Below are 22540 nucleotides of genomic sequence, written 5' to 3' on the forward strand. Positions count from 1 at the left end.
GGGTATACTTGAACCTAAAACTAAAAGAGCCACCTTGTTAGAATGCAGCATTACTGCTGCACAAGGTGGCTCTTTTAGTTTATAACGGCTGGAGGGGGGTGACAGTGGCCCTTTAAGTCACCCTAGAATCACACCTGCCTTGCTGCGGAGGTTGGCACCTTACCTTGAAACCAAATTGGCCCCCCCACTCAATGGCAGTTCACCCTAAATGTCACCTATAACTCCCTATTCTCCACCAATACCAAAACGAGGACATCAAATCTGATAAAAGACCAGACCATAAACCTCTAAACGGTGTGATAATCTGACATAAGTAATTCACACTTTATCTGTGGTCACTCCATTTGGTTTCCATCACAATAATAGGTCAATAGATATGTTGTCCTAATTTGGTCAGTATCTTGATTGTTGGCTGGTGGGCATTACACGTAGTCTAGTTGTTTTCGAATTTTTTTTTTTTTTAAATAACATTTCAGTAAAAGGTAATTTTTAAGGATTTAGGTTAATCTGATGAGATTCGTTGTTGCTAATCTTGAGTTTGTAAGTCGACGTGAGGGGGCTCCCAACATTTCGTGACAACCTAGGGCCCGCTGCAGCCTCACACCTTCGACCGCCCCACTCCTGCTGCCGCCAGCTTCCTGCAGCAGCGACCCTGCCTACTGGGACCCCACTCCACTGCAGCTGGCCTACCCCTGGTAAGCTATCGTAAAAGCGGACTATAAAGGTGCACCACCATTTTATTACAAAAATTTTCCTCCCCAAAATTTGGGGTGTGTCTTATGGTCTGGTGCGTCTTATAACCTACAAAATACGGTATTTAGCTTGACTCATTAGATCTCCGATCAGTGTGAGGGCCATAATTACTAAGGACTTTTTTTTAAAATGCCGCCCAAAGACGACAATCTATTGGGCAAGATAATCCAAAAGCTAAGAAAGCACACACACACACACAAGGCCGACCGAATAATTCACTCCTTTTTGTGCCGCGTGCAGCTGAGATCACTCCCTATAAGGTGCTATAACTTTAATACTGCAAATTGAGCTAAAGCATTTTTCATATAGTCTCCACACTAAATACATGAAAAATATTGATATTTCCACCCCCTGCCTTAATCCGCTAGATTAGAAGACCCCATTAAAGGTGTTCATATTTATGCAACTACATTTATTTATTTTTTTTCTTTTTCCACCACAAAAGATTGGTTTATTTTTCAATTGAATTATACAGATTATATATTTTTTTCTGAAAAGGTTATTTGCTTATTTTAATTCCCAGATGAGCATTGCTTGGCCTATAAGTCTCCTTACGTCGGCTTGGCACTCTCCGCAAGAAGAAATGTTGCCAAATCAGTTTTGCTGCTTTGCACTGAGGAGGGGCAGCACCCTGAAACCCGTGTCCGCAAATGAAGTTTCTTGTTTGGCTGCTTATCCTAAGACATGTGGCAAGGCTCGTTTTAACATATGATATTGACATCTAGAATTGCTACATCCTCTAGGTGGCACCAGAGATTCATTCTTCTGAAGATGCTATTTGCATGTATGCAGATTATAGGTGACATTAAAGATGGAAATGATTGCTATTGGTATGATTTGTTTTCTTTTTTTTTTTTTATTTTTTACGTGAAGAAACCCTGGTATTTTAACAGGTGTGTGTGTAGACTATTTCTCAACCCTCCCCCACCCTCTTTTCTCTCTTTTCTCTCCTTCTCTTTAGTGTCTGGTCTTTGTATAGTCTTTTGTTGAGCAGTAAGTAGTTAGTTCAGCTTTCCCTATTGCTAATGTGCACTCTTGAGGATTGTTTGTTAAGGTACCTTCACACGAAACGACATCGCTAGCGATCCGTGACGTTGCAGCGTCCTCGCTAGCGATATCGTTTCGTTTGACACGCAGCAGCGATCAGGATCCTGCTGTGATGTCGCTGGTCGCTGAATAAAGTCCAGAACTTTATTTGGTCGTCCGATCGCTGTGTATCGTTGTGTTTGAAAGCAAAAGCAACGATACCCAGCGATGTTTTACACTGGTAACCAGGGTAAACATCGGGTTACCAAGCGCAGGGCCGCGCTTAGTAACCCGATGTTTACCCTGGTTACCAGCGTAAAAGTAAAAAAAACAAACAGCACATACTTACATGCGTCCCCCAGCGTCTGCTTCCTGACACTGACTGAGCGCCGGCCCTAAAGTGAAAGTGAAAGCACAGCGGTGACGTCACCGATGTGCTGTTAGGGCCGGAGCTCAGTCAGTGTCAGGAAGCAGACGCTGGGGGACGCATGTAAGTATGTGCTGTTTGTTTTTTTTACTTTTACGCTGGTAACCAGGGTAAACATCGGGTTACTAAGCGCGGCCCTGCGCTTAGCAACCCGATGTTTACCCTGGTTACCCGGGGACCTCGGCATCGTTGGTCGCTGGAGAGCTGTCTGTGTGACAGCTCTCCAGCGATCAAACAGCGACGCTGCAGCGATCGGCATCGTTGTCGCTATCGCTGCAGCGTCGCTTCGTGTGAAGGTACCTTTACCCGCTCAGTCTTTCACCTTATCCATATGGGAATCTGCTGGAAATGTCTCTCCTCTAGCTGTACAACTGTTCTACGGGTAAAGGAACAATCATTTCTAAAGAGTCGGCCACATCAATGATACAAAAATGTGTGCGTTTTATGCAAAAAAAAAAAAAAAAAGTTTAATGTACTGCCTACAATCCATTGATCCTCAAAGTCCTCGAATTTGAGAATGTTTTTTCTCTTTGAATTAATACCCCTTTCAAGGTTCAATAACCAGTTAATTTTATGTATGGTTTCTGGGCACCTGATCTAATATCCAATATTGGGCTATTAATTTCCTGACCATAAACAGCAGACGAAACACTGTGGTCTTGCCATGGTCATCCGTATGTATATCCTCGAATTATCCTAGTACACATACAAAGGGTGAGGGACCAATGTTAACCCTGTTGATTATTTCCAACACACCTCTCCAGAAGGGTTCCATATTAGGACAGGACCACATCATGTGTAACAGGCTTGCTGAGTGCACTTTGCATCTGGCACATAAAGGATTTGGTTGGGGCCATATATCAAATAGGAATTGACTAGTAATATACCTTGTAGGGAAGAAAAAGCGCAGATAGTGTCTTATCTCACAATGTAAGAGAAGATTCGCCAGTAATGTAACTGCTCACCTGATGTAAAATATTCACAAGCATATAGTGCCGGCTGCCACAGATCCACCGGTTGACATGCGACCGTAGCTAAATTGCTCAATAGGAGGATTTGTGGGTTATGATCCACGCTGCCAGCTCATCCAAATCAGACAAAGTGTACAATTGAACAGTGGTTTATTCTACGCGTTTCGGAAAGCATATGACTCCTCCAGGTGGTATTTTCCTGAGGGAGTCGTATGCACTCCGAAACGCGTAGAATAAAACACTGTTAAATTGTACACTTTGTCTGATTTGGATGAGCTGGCAGCGTGGATCATAACCCACAAATCCTCCTATTCACAAAATAGGAATTGAGGCAGGTATGTGCAACACATACACATGAGAGAATATCTGGGATTTGCTTAGGGACAGCTGGGGAACACTCCAATATTCCTTGCCATTGGCTTTCTATGGGGCCAATTACGCTCTCCTATTTTTCTTAAGAGCGTATTGGATATATCACTAAAACCAAATCTAGCAGAGCACTATATTGAGATTAAACCGCATGGAAAAAAAACTTTGAAGATTCAAATCTGTAAGGAAAAAAAATAATCAGCATATGCATCAGATTTTAGAAATCTCATTGACTTTGCTGGTACTGTAAAGCCCTTAAACAGCAAAAGTCTGGCCTATATTTTGCTTGTACCAAGTTTGGGAGTCGACCCTATCCCAAGGATTCGTGATAACTTCCAGATCACACAAGGTCTGATCCCTGATTTCCCAACCTTTCCAGGACTTTGAAGAGCCCAGTGTGAATGAAGCTATGGTCTATTCATTCTTAATGGGAGTGCCAAATACCAGCCAATGCGTCACTCGGCCATCTTTGGTGGCCTCCTAGAGAATGAATGGAGCAGATGTGAGCATGATCGACCACCCTACCATTCACATGGACTCTTCAGAGCCCCAGTTCTCTGGATCAGTGGGGGTCTCTGTGGTTGAGAACTTTGTTCGATTCTATGGATAGGGGATAACTTCCAAACTAAGTACAACCCCTTTAGGCGCCATCTATTTTTCTGCCTGCTTTGTGGAACGGTTGTACCCGCTGAAAAACTAGTGCCAAGTGACCTCCATTTAGAATGAGGACTTAGCTGTTCTGAGAGCAGTACTTGTAACCAGTGATTGTCTCCTTCTGCTGATGACTTTAAAGTTCCCCGCAGTTCACAAGAACTAAGACACCAGTTCTCTCAGATTTCCGATAGCTGATAGTGCAGTTGGACTTGTTATAGGATGGCTTTGAGGTTACCACCCACGTGTGCAAATTAGTTCATGGAAATTTAGGAGAAGAAGAAATAATGCTTGTAGGAATGTTACATGAATGAACTCAAACTGTCGCAAAGGGTAGTCACTGTGTGCGGGACCTTCTCATAATATGAATTCTACGTCCCTGGAAGTAACTCGCTGCACATACTGTTGTAATATTCCGCACAGGGTTGCTGGGAGCTCATGGGGCTTAAACACCAATGTTCTGTTATACAATTGTGGGGGTCACCTCCCTGTTGACCATCTACAGACCCTTTTATCATGTACAGGGCACAGTAGTTCCATACATATTAGCGCTGCATGTCACACGCCCCAGCATTCTGCAGACAAGGGGTCAGACTTCCACTGACAATTGCTTTGGTCTGAGAAACTATTGTTAGGTGGGGTATTCCCTTGTTATAGTATTTTCACAACCTTCTGCTTTTTTCTGCATATAGTTTTCCATCTCACTTGTTCACACGGTGATCCCTTGTCATGGCACTGTGCGACTTCTCCAAAGTGACTGAAGGTCTCCAGTAATGTGTGCGATTGTCTTTAATATTGTACTTGATCTGTTTCAGTTTGCAGCAATGGAGGATCATGCAGTCACCCAGACAGAAAGCCTCACTACTATTGAAGCACATACAGTGGCTCACACTGTTTCTCATTCTGAAGTTGGGCAAGTTCAACAAGTCCATGTGGCTACATACACAGATCACAGTATGCTCAGCGCCGACGAAGATTCTCCATCATCCCCCGAGGACACCTGCTACGATGACTCTGACATACTCAACTCCACGGCAGCGGATGAAATAACCGCTCATCTGGCAGCTGCAGGTATGAGGTTTAGCTTTTATAAGTAGCTATTGCCATGGCATAGTTACTCTGCTCTGCCCCACCCCTCCTCCCAACTTTTCCCTTATTCCCCATTTTTAAAAGTTTCTCAGATTTCTTACAACATAGACATTTATATTGTCGCGTGGCAATTATTTCTTTGGTTAAAATCTGCCCTCAAATTGGTTATTTCTGCTCCACGTACATGAATTTTCACAAAGCTCATACAGATAGATGTGTAGAAGCCTGTCATGTGTGCACAAACCTTAACTGTTTTCGGGGTTCTTTCTATATAAGTTAATTGGGGGGTGAACCATGTGCAAAATTAGGAGAAAAAACAGCATCTGCGTACAACGTATCACGATAAATGGCCATTTAAAGGCTAGGATATCCTTTCTGTACATACAACTCCTAAGGGCGTTTTTAGTAAATTCTAATTTAGAAATAGGATTTCCCATTGATAGACAAAATCAGTAGTTTTTGAAATTGCCATCAAAAGCCACATATGCCGCCCCAATTTTTCTTGCTGTAAAATGCTGTTTCCCAGAGGAGGGATTTTCCTTGACTGGTAGGAATGGTAAGCAAAATCTCCTCCATAGACGTGCAGCATCTGCAATAGAGACAACCTTCCTGCCGATGACGTCTAAATCCTTATCCTATAATAATAATTTTTTAACTAGTTTCCATGGCATTGCGTTTAATGGTTCAGTGCATGGAATTCCTCAATTCTGCCAGCAGGGGGAGCAGTTGCATTTCTTAAATTCCTGGCTGAAAATGAACTTGTTAGATAGGCAAGAATGGACTTTTAAGACCTACAATAAATATGTAGACCATGTACTGCTCAGTTATACAAATACTAGTGCTTATAATCATTGGAAAACCTTTAGATTTATTAGATTAGATGTAGGTGTCTATAGGGTGGCCAGTACTACATTTCATTGCACAATGAATACACCCTAAGTTGCACCCCAACTTCATGATGGGGACCTTGCACATCACACGTCTTGTCACTGCAACAATAGCTAGATGGGATGTTGTAGTCGGGTTTGTGTTGCCATTATATACAACCAGTTGATTGTAAATTGCAATGCAAGGGACCATCCAGATGTTGTTTATTATTATTATTATAGCGTCATTTATTCCATGGCGCTTTACATGTGAGGAGGGGTATACATAATAAAAACAAGTACAATAATCTTGAACAATACAAGTCATGACTGGTACAGGAGGAGAGAGGCCCCTGCCCTCGAGGGCTCACAATCTACAAGGGATGGGTGAGGATACAGTAGGTGAGGATAGAGCTGGTCGTGCAGTGGTTTGGTCGATCAGTGGTTACTGCAGGTTGTAGGCTTGTCGGAAGAGGTAGGTCTTCAGGTTCTTTTTGAAGGTTTCGATGGTAGGCGAGAGTCTGATATGTTGTGGTAGAGAGTTCCAGAGTAAGGGGATGCGCAAGAGAAATCTTGTATGCGATTGTGGGAAGAGGAGATAAGAGGGGAGTAGAGAAGGAAATCTTGTGAGGATAGGAGGTTGTGGATGGCTTTGTATGTCATGGTTAGGGTTTTATACTGGAGTCTCTTGGCAGTGGGGAGCCAGTGAAGGGATTGACAGAGGGGAGAGGCCGGAGAATAGTGGGGGGACAGGTGGATTAGTCTGGCAGCAGAGTTTAGAATAGATTGGAGGGGTGCATGAGTGTTAGAGGGCAGGCCACTGAGCAGGAGGTTGCAATAGTCGAGGTGGGAGATGATGAGGGCATGGACTAGGATTTTGCAGATTCTTGGTTTAGGAATGTACTGATCTGTGAAATATTTTTGAGTTGAAAGCTGCTGGAAGTGGAAAGGGCTTGGATATGTGGTTTGAAGGAGAGATCAGTGTCAAGGATTACCCCGAGGCAGCGAGCTTGTGGGACTGGGGAGAGTGGGCAGCCGTTTACTGTAATGGATAGGTTCATTGGGGGTGGTTGTGTGAGATGGGGGAAAGATGATGAATTCTGTTTTGTCCATGTTTTGTCCAAGTTTTAGAAATCTAGCGGAGAAGAAGGATGAAATAGCGGACAGACATTGAGGAATTTTGGTTAGTAGGGTGGTGATATCTGGTCCAGAGATGTAGATCTGTGTGTCGTCAGCACAGAGGTGATACTGAAAACCGTGAGATTCTATGAGCTGTCCCAGGCCAAAGGTGTAAATGGAGAAGAGCAGGGGCCCTAGGACTGAACCTTGCGGGACTCCGACAGATAGGGGGCGAGGTGAGGAGGTGGTGTGTGAGTGGGAGACGCTGAATGTCCAGTCTGTTAGGTATGACGAGATCCAGGATAGGGCCAAGTCTGTGATGCCAAGGGATTAGTGAGTCTGTAATAATAGGGAATGGTCCAACGTGTCAAAGGCAGAGTACAGGTCCAGGAGGAGAAGAACAGAGTAGTGTCGCTTGCTCTTGGCGGTTAATAGGTCATTGGTGACCTTAGTTAGGGCAGTTTCAGTGGAGTGGTGTGACCGGAAGCCAGATTGTAAATGGTCGAAGAGGGAGCAGGAAGAGAGATGAGAGGACAGTTCAAGATGGACATGTTGTTCCAGTAGTTTTGAGGGGAGAAGTGATATAGGGTGATAGCTAGATACAGAGGATGGGTCGAGAGGGCTTTTTGAGGATAGGTGTGATTGAGGCATGTTTAACCCCTTAACGACCGCCGATACGCCTTTTAACGGCGGCCGCTAAGGGTACTTAAACCACAGCGCCGTTAATTAACGGCGCTGTGGAAAAAGTGAATAGCGCCCCCCAGAGTCGGATTTTCTCTGGGGTCTCGGTTGCCGAGGGTAGCCGAGACCCCAGAGAACATGATTCGGGGGGTTTGTACCAACCCCCGAGTTGCGATCGCCGGTAATTAACCGTTTACCGGCGGTCGCAACAAAAAAAAAAAACGCGATTTGCCGTTTAATTTCTCTGTCCTCCGATGTGATTGCACATCGGAGGACAGAGAAATGTGGTCCCCGATGGCCCCCAATAGCCCCCCGATACTTACCTACCTCCCCCGGTGCTCCTCGTGGCTCCCGATGGGCGCCGCCATCTTTTTTCCGGGAAAAAATGGCGGGCGCACGCGCAGTACGCCCGCCGCCCGGCACCCGGAAGATCTTTGGGGTCTCGGCTGCCGGGGGTAGCCGAGACCCCAAAGAACATGATCGGGGTCGGTTTGCACCGACCCCTGCTTTGCGATCGCCGGTAATTAACAGTTTACCGGCGACCGCAAAAAAAAAAAAAAAAAAAAAAAAAAAGCGATCAGTTATTTCTCTGTCCTCTGATGTGATCGCACATCAGAGGACAGAGAAATAGGGGGATTCGGGGACCCTAACATACTCACCCGGTGTCCCTGGGTCCTCTTCTGTCTTCTCCTGCCAGCCGGCTTTTTCATCATGGCGGGCGCATGCGCAGTGCGCCCGCCATCTGCTGCCATCTGCCGGCCGGCAGGAGAAGACAAGTTGGGGCTAAAATTAGGGTTAGGGTTAGGGCTAGGGTTAGGGTTAGGCTACTTTCACACTAGCGTTTTTTGGCTTCCGTCGCAATGCGTCGTTGGAGAAAAAACGCATCCTGCAAAAGTGCTTGCAGGATGCGATTTTTCTCCATTGGCTTGCATTAGCGACGCATTGCGACGGATTGCCACATGTCGCATCCGTCGTGCGACGGATGCGTCGTGCTTTGGCGGACCGTCGACACAAAAAAAACTACATGTAACTTTTTTGTGCGACGTGTCCGCCATTTCCGACCGCGCATGCGTGGCCGGAACTCCGCCCCCGCCTCCCCGCACCTCACAATGGGGCAGCGGATGCGTTGAAAAAACAGCATCCGCTGCACCCGTTGTGCGGCGCTTACAACGCTAGCGCCGGTACGTCGGCCCGACTCACTGCGATGGGCCGAGTATGACGCTAGTGTGAAAGTAGCCTTAGGCTTCTTTCACACTTGCGTCGGTACGGGGCGGTCGCAATGCGTCGGCCCGACGTACCGATGCACGTTGTGAAAATTGTGCACAACGTGGGCAGCGGATGCAGTTTTTCAATGCATCCGCTGCCCAGTCTATGTCCTGGGGAGGAGGAGGCAGAGTTACGGCCACGCATGCGCGGAAATGGCGGACGCGACGTACAAAAAAAAGGTTACATTGAACTTTTTTTGTGACGACGGGGGCTAAAGTTATGGTTAGGGTTGGGGCTAAAGTTAGGGTTGGGGCTAAAGTTAGGGTTAGAGTTGGGATTAGGGTTAGGGTTTGGATTAGGGTTGGGATTAGGGTTAGGGTTGGGATTAGGGTTGGGATTAGGGTTAGGGGTGTGTTGGATTTAGGGTTTTGATTAGGGTTATGGTTAGGGTTGAGATTAGGGCTGTTTTGGGGTTAGGGTTGTGATTATCGTTAGGGTTGTGATTAGGATTATGGATCGGGTTGAGATTAGGGTTAGGGGTGTGTTGGAGTTAGGGTTGGAGTTATAATTTGGGGGTTTCCACTGTTTAGGTACATCAGGGGGTCTCCAAACACGACAGCCAATTTTGCGCTAAAAAAGTCAAATGGTACTCCCTCCCTTCTGAGCTCTGCCGTGCGCCCAAACAGTGGCTTACCCCCACATATGGGGCATCAGCGTACTCGGGATAAATTGGACAACAACTTTTGGGGTCCAATTTCTCCTGTTACCCTTGTGAAAATAAAAACTTGGGGGCTAAAAATCTTTTTTGTTGGAAAAAAAAATATTTTTTTATTTTCACTACTCTGCATTATAAACTTCTGTGAAGCACTTGAGCTTTCAAAGTTCTCACCACATATCTAGATAAGTTCCTTAGGGGGTCTAGTTTCCAAAATTTGGTCACTTGTGGGGGTTTCTACTGTTTAGGTACATCAGGGGCTCTGCAAACGCAACATAACGCCCGCAGACAATTCTATCAAAGTCTGCATTCCAAAATGGCGCTCCTTCCCTTCCGAGCTCTGCCGTGCGCCCAAACAGTGGTTTACCCCCATTTATGGGGTACCAGCATACTCAGGACAAATTGGACAACAACTTTTGGGGTCCAATTTCTCTTGTTACCCTTGTGAAAATAAAAATTTGGGGGCTAAAAAAATCTTTTGTGGGAAAAAAAAATATTTTTTATTTTCACTACTCTGCATTATAAACTTCTGTGAAGCACTTGGGCATTCAAAGTTCTCACCACATATCTAGATAAGTTCCTTGGGGGGGTCTATTTTCCAAAATGGGGTCACTTGTTGGGGGTTTCTACTGTTTAGGTACATTAGGGGTCTGCAAACGCAACATAACGCCCGCAGACAATTCTATCAAAGTCTGCATTCCAAAATGGCGCTCCTTCCCTTCCGAGCTCTGCCGTGCGCCCAAACAGTGGTTTACCCCCACATATGGGGTACCAGCATACTCAGGACAAATTGGACAACAACTTTTGGGGTCCAATTTCTCTTGTTACCCTTGTGAAAAAAAAAACTTGGGGGCTACAAAATCTTTATTGTTAAAAAATATATATTTTTTATTTTCACGACTCTGCATTATAAACTTCTGTGATGCACTTGGGCATTCAAAGTTCTCACTACACATCTAGATAAGTTCCATGGGGGGTCTAGTTTCCAAAATGGGGTCACTTTTGGGTGGTTTCTACTGTTTAGGCACATCAGGGGCTCTCCAAACGCGACATGGCGTCCGATCTCAATTCCAGTCAATTTTGCATTGAAAAGTCAAATGGCGCTCCTTTGCATCCGAGCTCAGCCATGCGCCCAAACAGTGGTTTACCCCCACATATGGGGTGTTGGCATACTCAAGACAAATTGTACAACAACTTCTGGGGTCCATTTTCTCCTGTTACCCTTGGTAAAATAAAAATTTGGAGGCAAAAAGATCATTTTTTGTAGAAAAAATGCGATTTTTTTTATTTTCACGGCTCTACGTTATAAACTTCTGTGAAGCACCTGGGGGTTTAAAGTGCTCACCACGGGGGGGCGTGGCTATGTAGCTGAAGAAGCAGGAAGCACCTAAGGAGAGCTCCAAGTATCCTGAACTGATTTTGCCATAAAATAGTGAATATAGCTGAGCGAAAATAAGCCAAACCTGAGCCCCATACAATAGAGAGCCCTGTGGACCTCCCGGGAGACCGCTGCGGAGATTCGTGGAGCCGGGAGCAGCGGGAGCTGAAGCGGGCAGGAGGCCCCCCGCGTGTAACGGCGGCCATTTCTGGAGCGCACGCCGGGAGACACGGAGCGCGGCGCTGCTTCCAGCTGGAGCCCCGGACCCTCTGTCACCTTAGAAGCGGCGGTGACCGACCTCGCTGGTGAGAGCAGCGAGATACCTGCACGCGGGAGCGAGGAGGGTAAACGGAGCGCGGCGCTGCTCCTTGCCGGAGCTGGGTCCCTCTCTCATCCCGGAGGAGGCGGCGGTGGACGGTACCGGTGGATGCGGTGAGGTACCTACATGCAGGAGCTGTGGGGGCTGGCGCTCCGGACGGCTGCAGCGTTAATCTGAAGCGGCGGGAGCTGCGGAGACAGAGACACCAGGAGGGCCCACGTGCAGCGGCGGCCATCTTCGGCGCGCGCGCTCCGGAATACAGGACGCGGCGCCATCATTTTCTGCTGGGACCAGACTTTTCTTTCGCTGGAGCCGACGGAGACAGGACCGCAGTGGTGAGAACGTGGACCGGTGTGCAGGGACTGGGAGACCTGAGGGAGATAGCGGTGTACGCGGGGAGCAGTGGCCATTAATATAGCGCGCTCCCTAACAGCAAAAGGGAGCGGTGCCTTTCAAACCTGCGGTGCTGTTTAGGGGATAATTAAACTTTCAAAAATTAGAGGGGTGGTGCGGTGTGCGCCCTGAAATATTGGGCCCTGTGCCCCCCCCTGTCATACAGCCGCCTCATTGACAGCACCATAACATTGGGAATTAACCCCTTCACCGTTGTTCCCCCTCTATCCATAAACTGAGTGCCTGCCCAGCCATATTGGACCTAAGTAATCACCCAGACAACTACCATGTGATTCTCATTATTTGTCAAGTTTACGGAGACTTGGAGTGCAGTCCAGCACTATATATATAGGACCTGGGGTCGGAGTTCGATCCATTTAACACCATAACATTAGAGCACAGCTTATCTACAATTACTTTTGAGGTTGTTTTGTGGGATCCCCCCTTGCGTATACCCACCATGCAGCATCCTAGAGGAGCGACAGCGGCTGAAAAGCTTAAAAAATATGCCAAAGATGACTCCCATGATAATGTACGCAACCTTAGAAACAACCCTACATCATCTCAACGCAGGGGTCGCCCCTCTGATGGTACTGGGGAGGGGGAGGAGGAAGAACTGACTCTTAAACAGGCATCGGAACAGTTGATGCAGGCCATCTCCCTCACTAGATCATCTCTTACTGAGAAAATAGAGGATGTACATACGGAGGTGGGCCGCCTGCGGCATGACATGCAAACTATGAGGGGACGTATTTCTGAGGTTGAAACAAGGGTATCCCACATAGAAGACACTATCACTCCTATGGAGGCTAAACTGGCTAAAGCTACTGGATCCGTAAATGCATGGAAGCAAAAAGCAGATGATTTGGAAAATAGGCTACGCCGCAACAATATCCGAATTATAGGTCTTCCGGAGCGGTCGGAGGGTCAGCGACCTGAACAGTTCTTAGAGGAATGGCTTAAATCTTCATTGGGGGATGAATTCTCCTCAACATTTTCGGTAGAGAGGGCCCATAGGGTACCGACGAGGTCTTTGCCTCCTGGGGCCCCGCCACGACCTCTCCTGGCACGCCTCCTTAATTGCAGAGACAGGGATGCCATCCTCCGCTTGGCGCGGCAGAAGGGCCTTATCAAATTCGATAATGCCACCATATCAATCTTTCCAGATTTTTCTATGGAACTTCAAAAGCAGCGGGCACGATTTATGGATGTTAAGAAACAACTCAGGGATAAGAACATTGTCTACTCTATGCTCTATCCAGCCCGGCTCCGTGTCGTCCACAATGGCTCTTCCTTATTCTTCACGGACCCAGCGGAGGCAATTGAATGGATGCGGTCTCACGGGGGTCCGAATGTGGAAAATCCCTAATCTGGACTCCTTGATCAAAGGCAACACACCTAGAGCTTTCCGTAGGGGTGCGGGAAAAAAGTCAACAATACCGGACACTGTATCCAGTGAGGGTATCCCCTTTTCAATCTGACTGTGGGAGAATGGAAATACTCTCCCCTACTGTTCAAGTTTTTTTGTTTCTTTTGGTTTTATGTACCAGTTTTGATTGTTTATTAAGTAAGACTGCCGCTGTTACTAACTCTTTGCCCTGTATGATACTGCTGGAATGCACCCGAATAATGTTATGCATTAACTTTTTCTTTAAAAGTAAACATGGGGGCTGAAATTATATGTATGACATGGAATATACGAGGTATAAAAACCCCTAGAAAGAAAATTAAGGTATTTTCTCAGATAAAAAGGTGCCATCCCCACATTGTAGCACTAATAGAAACACATTTAACAAGAGATACGGCTAGATGTGTGCAAAAACCATGGGTACAATGGGCCTTGCATGCCTTCCACACCAGTTATTCCAGAGGGGTCTCTTTACTGATACACAGGGAGGTCAGATGGGAGGCCAAGGAGGCGAGACGTGATCCCGAGGGTCGCTTTGTCTTTGTGCATGCATTCATCAACTCACGAGAGTATGTGTTATGTATCTATAATCCCCCCCTGCCAACATGTCAATTCTTCGTATGGCTCTAGGCTTCTCCTTAAAATATCCGGAAGCAAATGTTATCTGCATGGGAGATTTTAACTTAGTTATGGATCAATCTATGGACAGATTGAGACTAGATGACGTAGCATTAGGAGACACTTTACCTCAACCCCCCTCTCAATTGGCACTGTTTATGGATGGTAGTGGTTGGCTGGATTTGTGGAGAATGGGTCACCCGGGGGTCAAGGGGTACACTTGTCACTCATCTACTAGACAGTCACTATCTCGAATAGACTATATATTTGGGTCGAGTGGATTGGCATTATGGATGGATAGTATTGAACATGGTAATCGGGAGATCTCAGATCACAGCCCAATTATTCTTAAACTCAAATTTGGACAATCCAATAATAATAGTAAGTCCTGGAAATTGAACCCCTTCTGGTTAAAATTAATAGACGCTAGCGATAGGACGATTGATCAGCTGAATAGTTTCATTCTAATACACTCGGAACTCCAAAACCTCGGTTTATTTTGGGACACCCTGAAGGCATATTTGAGGGGATGTCTGTCCTCTACTATCTCCTATATTAAGAGGGTAACGGCGAAAGAGGATGAGGAGATGGAACAAAGATTAAAAGACTCAGAGGCCACTTACATAGCCAACCAGTCCAGCAGTAATAGAATTGAATGGCTTACTTCCCAGAGACTATATACCCAACATGCAGATGTTAAGTCAAAGCGCAAATTATTTTTCACTCGCCAAGCCTATTTTGAACTAGGAAATCAGGCCAGTACACTTTTGGCCTTCTTGGTACGCCAACGCAATACCTCCAATACAATATTGCAGATCCGGGTGTCCGATGGCTCTTTAGTATCCTCTACTGAAGGAATACTTCAAGGTTTCTATGACTATTATACCTCGTTATATAAATCTAGCAGTGGTTCTGGTATTGATGAATGCTTAGATTATTTATCGGATATAACATTCCCCTCACTGAGCCCATCCCAGCAAGCCCTTATGGAGGCCGAATTTACCCTGGAGGAGGTAGAACACGCTATAACAGATATGGCAGCTGGAAAGGCCCCGGGACCTGATGGGTTTCCCATTGAGTTCTATAGGAAATACCGTGACAAACTGGCACCTATACTGCTGAAGGTACTCAAGGGAATATGGGAGGGGAAATCTGTACCCGAAACGTTTTATGATGCTAATATTGTTGTACTCAGGAAGGAGGTGAAGGATCCTCTGGATTGTGGATCATATAGACCAATCTCTTTGGTGAACGTAGATTATAAAATTTTCACTAAAATCCTAGCCACTAGATTGAATAAGATCATATTAGATCTCATACACCCGGATCAAACCGGTTTTATGCCTGGGAAAAATACTTCTATCAACATCAGACGGGTACAGTCGGTCATACAATATAGTTCTCTGGAACCAGACAACAAGTGGGCATTGGCTTCGCTGGATGCAGCCAAGGCTTTTGACTCCCTCGAATGGCCCTTCTTGATTGCATGTTTACGGAAATATGGGTTTGGGAATAAATTTTTGAGAGGGATAGGTACATTATATGCGAAACCTAGGGCACGAATGGTGGTGAATGGCTCAATGTCTGCACCGTTTTCTTTGCACAGAGGAACTCGACAGGGGTGCCCTCTCTCCCCAGCTTTATTCGCCTTGGCGATAGAGGCCTTGGCAATACGAATGAGGTCTTCTGTAGATATTAAAGGGATACATATCGCTGATAGGGTGGACGTCATCGGTCTATATGCTGATGATATGGTGGTGTTTATGGATCAAACGGAGGACACATTACCGAAAGTAATAACGATGATAGATAGATTCAGTAAATTTTCTGGCCTTTATATAAATTGGGAAAAATCTGCCCTGATGCCTCTCTCCCATACTCCAATGTCCTGCCTTGAGACCCTCTCACTGCTACCCATTGTCTCCAAGTTTAAATATCTAGGAATACATATGTCCCAGAGTAGTCACCTAGACTTGCATCTTAATATATTTCCGTTACTAGATGTGATTAAATCCAAATTTGCTACCTGGGACAAACTACCATTATCTGTGGCTGGACGTATTAATCTCATAAAGATGATATTACTCCCAAAGCTGAGCTACTGTTTTCTACACAGTGCGGTTATAATACCTAAATTTTTTTTTACAACCCTAAATTCCCTTACTACATCTTTCATATGGGGAAAGGCTAGGCCTAAACTTAAGTTATCAACCCTGCAAAGACCCAAACAAGGGGGTGGGGCGGCCCTGCCAGACTTCTACTTATATTACCTTGCTGGTCAGGTTAAAATGTTGAATATGTGGATGCCCGGGAAAACTCTTCCTAACTCTGAAAACCATATTCTGTACTCAGCCAAAATTGATTGTCCACTGGGATTTTTGGAGATGGAGAGAACTACTGTTCCTCATTTACTACCTTTGCTTCGGTTGGCACGATCAATATGGAGGCAAATTAAAAAGGTAACGGGATTTGCTGATATAGCAGCTGAAATGCCATTGTGGAATAATGGTTATTTTCCGGTATTACTGGGTCATCCGTCCACTGAATTCTGGATATCGTATGGTGTCCTTACAGTAAGAAATCTACATAATCAGGGGATTTTTGTTTCATTCGACCAGTTACAAAATACCTACAACATACCAAAATCTCAATTTTTCCGTTACTTGCAACTAAGGTCAGCCTTCCAGTCACATATGCGGAGTGTGGGTACGGGTCGAGCTATCTCAGATTTACCGTTAATAGGTATCCTTAATTCGCAGGGTCCCCAGGGACTTATCTCCTCTTTGTATACCTATCTCTTATCCATGGGTGAGGGATCTACCATAGATTCAATTAAGGGGAAGTGGGGACGGCTTCTCCCAGACACACTGGGAGAGGAATGGGATGAAATCTTGGAATCCCCAACTAAAGTCTCCCCATCAGTTAATAATAGGATGATCCAACTATATATCATATATCAATCCTATTTGACCCCGATTCGTCTTTTTAAAATGGGTCGTCTACACTCATCAGACTGCTTGAGATGCCATTCTAGCAATGCAGATTTTATCCACATGATATGGAAATGTCCTATTGTCTTCCAATATTGGAATGAGGTAACGACATTATTGGCATCACTGGTGTCGATTCCTGTCCCACTTGAACCCCTGGTGTGCTTATTTGGAGTATGGGAGGCAGAGACTTGGGATCATCATACGGGAATTTTTCTGAGGGAGACGCTGTTTTTGGCACGAAAGGTGTTGGCTCTGAGATGGATGGGTGGTTCTTGTCCAACTCTTAGAGCATGGGTGGACTTGGTAAATTCCATTATTCCGTATGAGCGGACACTGTACCAGAATAGAGGTAATCCAGCTAAATTTGAGAAGATATGGGGAAGATGGAACTCCTCCTGTCATACTGTTTAGGTTAAATAACTTAACAAATATACAAGGAAAAGGTGTAAGATTGCGGACATTGTCTACTCACAGGGTAGAATCTATCTAGAACTCTCCTTTAAGCGGCAGCATGTTAGTTTTAGAGGTTTTATTAGAAGTTAATGTAGTTAAAGTTTGAATAGGATATAAACAAATGATTGACATGCATTGCTTGTAACCTTTACAATATTCCAGACATGGCTATGTGTGGTAATTCTATGTATCTAATGGATAATAATGAATATAAGCAAATGTATGTATGGTTCATGCTGTAATCAATAAACAAATTTAAAAAAAAAAAAAATTGCTCACCACACATCTAGATAAGTTCCTTAAGGGGTCTAGTTTCCAAAATGGTGTCATATGTGGGGGGTCTCTACTGTTTAGGCACATCAGCGGCTCTCCAAACGTGACATGGCGTCCGATCTCAATTCCAGCCAATTCTACATTGAAAAAGTAAAACGACACTCCTTCTCTTCCAAGCTCTGCGGTGCGCCCAAACAGTAGTTTACCCCCATATATGGGGTATCGACGCACTCAGGAGAAATTGCACAACAACTTTTGTGGTCTAATTTCTCCTGTTACCCTTGTGAAAATAAGAATTTGTGGGCGAAAAAATCATTTTTGTGAAAACAAATGCGATTTTTTATTTTCACGGCTCTACGTTATAAACTTCTGTGAAGCACTTGGGGGTTCAAAGTGCTCACCACACATCTAGATAAGTTCCTTGGGGGGTCTAGTTTCCAAAATGGTGTCACTTGTGGGGGGTTTCCACTGTTTAGGCACATTAGGGGCTCTCCAAACGCGACATGGCGTCCGATCTCAATTCCAGCCAATTCTGCATTGAAACAGTCAAACGGTGCTCCTTCACTTCCAAGCTCTGCGGTGCGCCCAAACAGTGGTTTACCTCCACATATGGGGTATCGGCGTACTCAGGAAAAATTGCACAACAAAATTTGTGGTTAAATTTCTGTTTTTACACTTGTGAAAATTTAAAAAAATGGTTCTGAAGTAAAATGTTTGCAAAAAAAAGTTAAATGTTCATTTTTTTCTTCCACATTGTTTTAGTTCCTGTGAAGTACGTAAAGGGTTAATAAACTTCTTGAATGTGGTTTTGAGCAGCTTGAGGGGTGCAGTTTTTAGAATGGTGTCACACTTGGTTATTTTCTATCATATAGACCCCTCAAAATCACTTCAAAGGTGATGTGGTCCCTAAAAAAAACATGGTGTTGTAAAAATGAGAAATTGCTGGTCAACTTTTAACCCTTATAACTCCCTAACAAAAAAAAAATTGTTTCCAAAATTGTGCTGATGTAAAGTAGACATGTGAGAAATGTTATTTATTAACTATTTTTTGTGACATATCTCTCTGATTTAAGGGCATAAAAATACAAAGTTTGAAAATTGCTAAATTTTAAAAATTTTCGCCATATTTCCATTTTTTCCTTAAATAATTGCAAGTAATATCGAAGAAATGTTACCACTAACTTGAAGTACAACATGTCACGAAAAAACAATCTCAGAATCAGCGGGATCCGATAAAGCGTTCCAGAGTTATAACCTCTTAAAGTGACACTGGTCAGAATTGTAAAAATTGGCTCGGTCATTAAGTACCAAATTGGCTCTGTCACTAAGGGGTTAAAGCTTGAGGGGAAAACACCAGTTGTTAGTGATAGGTTGAAGAGATGGTCAAGTGCACAGGTGGTGAGATGTGATCTTGAGAGTGGAGAGTCTATCTTCTGTAATGGTGGAGAAGATGGTTTTGGAGGTGGAGGGCTAGGCAGTTGGGAAGAAAGGCTCTGGGGGTTGTCAACCTAAACTGTCTCTGATGTTATCAATCCTCTGCTTGAAAAATGACGCAAAGTCTCTTTCCTGGTGTATGCGGTGACCAGTCTCCTGCATTTGGGTTACACCTGGGCAGTTGCCTGATTTATACCACATTATTATGGATGTTCTTGGTAAGGGCACCAAGGATTCATCTAAAACCGAATATTTAGGTCTATCCAGAATTTTGGGTGTAAAGCATTAATCCTGCTATAAAATAATTCTTTCCTTACATTTACAGGACCTGTAGGGATGGCTGCTGCAGCAGCAGTGGCTACTGGGAAGAAACGGAAGAAACCCCACATCTTTGAATCTAACCCTTCCATACGTAAGAGACAGCAAACCCGGCTGCTGAGGTCAGTGCATCCACATGTTTAAATCTTATACTAGAGGATTGCATTGTCTACAATTATGTCTTGTGTCCTGAGATTTACAAGTAAAAAAAGAGAAAAGGTGAGGAATCGCAAATAGCAATAAATCAGATTCGAGCTTTGTAAATTTTGGAATTGGCATGTAGCATCCCTTTTCTAAATGTGACAGGATCCCTATACTTCTTGATAGCAAAGATGAGTGATAACATGAAGAAAAGTTCCTAAATCTCCTCCCTTTGGGGATCACTGAAGGGCTGTACAGGAGCTGCTAATGCCCCTTTGTTCCTTCCCCACCCGTGTCTTACACAGACATGCTAAACCAGAAAGTAAAACTTTTATGGTGCTCTCAAACTTTAAATAAATTGTTGCTGCAAGATCCAAAACTTTTCTAGCCGCTACAAGTTTTTAATGCCGTGGTGCATTTTATATACTACTTGGCAGTGAAAGGGTTAATATTGAACACTGTTTAGGGATCCTCTTTATCGTCTTGCCTTAAAATAACATTGTGTATTTTAAACATAAAAACTATGGGGGTTAGCAGGTATTCAGTGCCTTTCTAAGTAATTGTTGAAGTAATAAATATATAATATATATATACATACACACACACACACCGGTAAGAATCATTAGGCAAGTTGCATTTTAGAGGATTATTTTGTAGTATTCATCAACAACTATATTCTCAATCAACCCAAGAGGCTCAGAAGTATCTAAGCTTTACATTTTTGGAAGTTGGAGTGGTGTTTTTTTTTATTTGGCTATCTGAGGAGGATATCTGTTTGTGCAGGTAACTATTACTGTGCAGAATTATTAACCAACTTAATAAAAAATAAATATATTCCCATCTCACTTGTTTATTTTCACCAGGTAAACTATTATAACTGCACAAAATTTAGAAATAAACATTTCTGACATGCAAAAATAAAACTCCAAAAAATTAGTGACCAATATAGCCACCTTTCTTTATGATGACACTAACAGCCTTTGAACCATAGATTATGTCAGTTGCTTGATTTGTTTACGACCAACATTGGGTGCAGCAGCCACCACAGCCTCCCAGACACTGTTCCGAGAGGTGTGCTGTTTTCCCTCCCTGTAGATCTCACATTTTATGAGGGACCACAGGTTCTCTATGGGGCTCAGATCAGGTGAACAAGGGGGCCATGTCATTATTTTTTCTTCTTTGAGACTTTTACTGGCCAGCCACGCTGTGGAGTAGTTGGAGGCATGTGATGGAGCATTGTCCTGCATGTAAATCATGTTTTTCTTGAATGATACCGACTTCTTCCTGTAGCACTGCTTGAAGAAGTTGTCTTCCAGAAACTGGCAGTAGGTCTGGGAGTTGAGCTTCACTCCATCCTCAACCCGAAAAGGTCCCACAAGTTCATCTTTGATACCAGCCCATACTAGTACCCCACCTCCACCTTGCTGGCGTCTGAGTCGGAGTGAAGCTCTCTGCCCTTTACTGATCCAGCCTCTGGCCCATCAAGAGTCACTCTCATTTCATCAGTCCATAAAACCTTTGAAAAGTCAGTCTTAAGATATTTCTTGGCCCAATCTTGACGTTTCATCTTATGTTTCTTGTTCAAAGGTGGTCGTTTTTCAGCCTTCCTTACCTGGCCATGTGCCTGAGTATCGCACACCTTGTGCTTTTTGATACTCCAGTAATGTTGCAGCTCTGAAATATGGCAAAACTGGTGGCAAATGGCATTTTGGCAGCTTCACGCTTGATTTTCCTCAATTCATGGGCAGTTATTTTGCGCCTTTTTTGCCCAACACGCTTCTTGCAACCCTGTTGGCTATTTGCCATGAAACGCTTGATTGTTCGGTGATCACGCTTCAAATGTTTGGCAATTTCAACACTGCTGCATCCCTCTGCAAGACCTCTCACAATTTTGGACTTTCAGAGCCCATCAAATCTCTCTTCTGACCCATTTTGCCAAAGGGAAGGATGTTGCCTAATAATTAAGCACACCTTATATAGGGTTTTGATGTCATTAGACAACACCCCTCCTCATTACAGAGATGCACATCACATGATTTACTTAATTGGTAGTTGGCTCTCAAGCCTGAACAGCTTGGAGTAGTTCAACATGTATAAAAAGTATCATGTGATCAAAATACAACTTGCCTAATAATTCTGCATACAGTGTAGAGAGAGAGATTAAAATATATTAAACTGTAGTTACCTTTTTTTTGTCTCCAGGAAACTGAGGGCAACCCTAGATGAGTACACCACTAGGGTTGGCCAGCAGGCGATTGTCCTGTGCATTTCTCCGTCGAAACCTAACCCTGTTTTTAAAGTATTTGGAGCTGCACCTTTGGAGAATGTGGTGAGTGTTTCAGTATTTGTTGCCATCTACAAATGTGCTTTTCATTACCTTGTACATTTTGTTAGCTCTGTTTTTCTAAAGACATGTAAAAAATAAAATCGCATTGTATAAGTTATTTAAATTTAATTGCATTTTGCAGGGAGAAATAAGTATTTGATCCCTCTGGCAAACAAGACTTAAGGTACCTTCACACGAAGCAACGCTGCAGCGATAGCGACAACGATGCTGATCGCTGCAGCGTCGCTGTTTGATCGCTGGAGAGCTGTCACACAGACCGCTCTCCAGCGACCAACGATGCCGAGGTCCCCGGGTAACCAGGGTAAACATCGGGTTGCTAAGCGCAGGGCCGCGCTTAGTAACCCGATGTTTACCCTGGTTACCAGCGTAAAAGTAAAAAAAACAAACAGCACATACTTACATGCGTCCCCCAGCGTCTGCTTCCTGACACTGACTGAGCTCCGGCGCTTTCACTTTCACTTTAGGGCCGGCGCTCAGTCAGTGTCAGGAAGCAGACGCTGGGGGACGCATGTAAGTATGTGCTGTTTGTTTTTTTTACTTTTACGCTGGTAACCAGGGTAAACATCGGGTTACTAAGCGCGGCCCTGCGCTT

At 44.4% G+C, this 22540-nt stretch overlaps 1 protein-coding gene across 8 annotated transcripts in view; it reads left to right on the forward strand.

The window, feature by feature from the left end:
• The window catches only part of NRF1 (nuclear respiratory factor 1), a 121401-nt gene that overhangs the window by 20340 nt on the left and 78521 nt on the right, over nt 1-22540 (forward strand). For all 8 annotated transcript variants that reach the window (XM_077264421.1, XM_077264413.1, XM_077264415.1 and 5 more), the window contains 3 exons: nt 5013-5268; nt 19468-19582; nt 21804-21930. In XM_077264421.1, coding sequence (XP_077120536.1) covers nt 5013-5268; nt 19468-19582; nt 21804-21930 — 498 coding nt within the window. The remainder of the gene's footprint in view (nt 1-5012; nt 5269-19467; nt 19583-21803; nt 21931-22540) is intronic.

This window comes from Ranitomeya variabilis, chromosome 5, assembly GCF_051348905.1.
Source record: "Ranitomeya variabilis isolate aRanVar5 chromosome 5, aRanVar5.hap1, whole genome shotgun sequence".
NCBI classification, from domain to species: Eukaryota; Metazoa; Chordata; class Amphibia; order Anura; family Dendrobatidae; genus Ranitomeya; species Ranitomeya variabilis.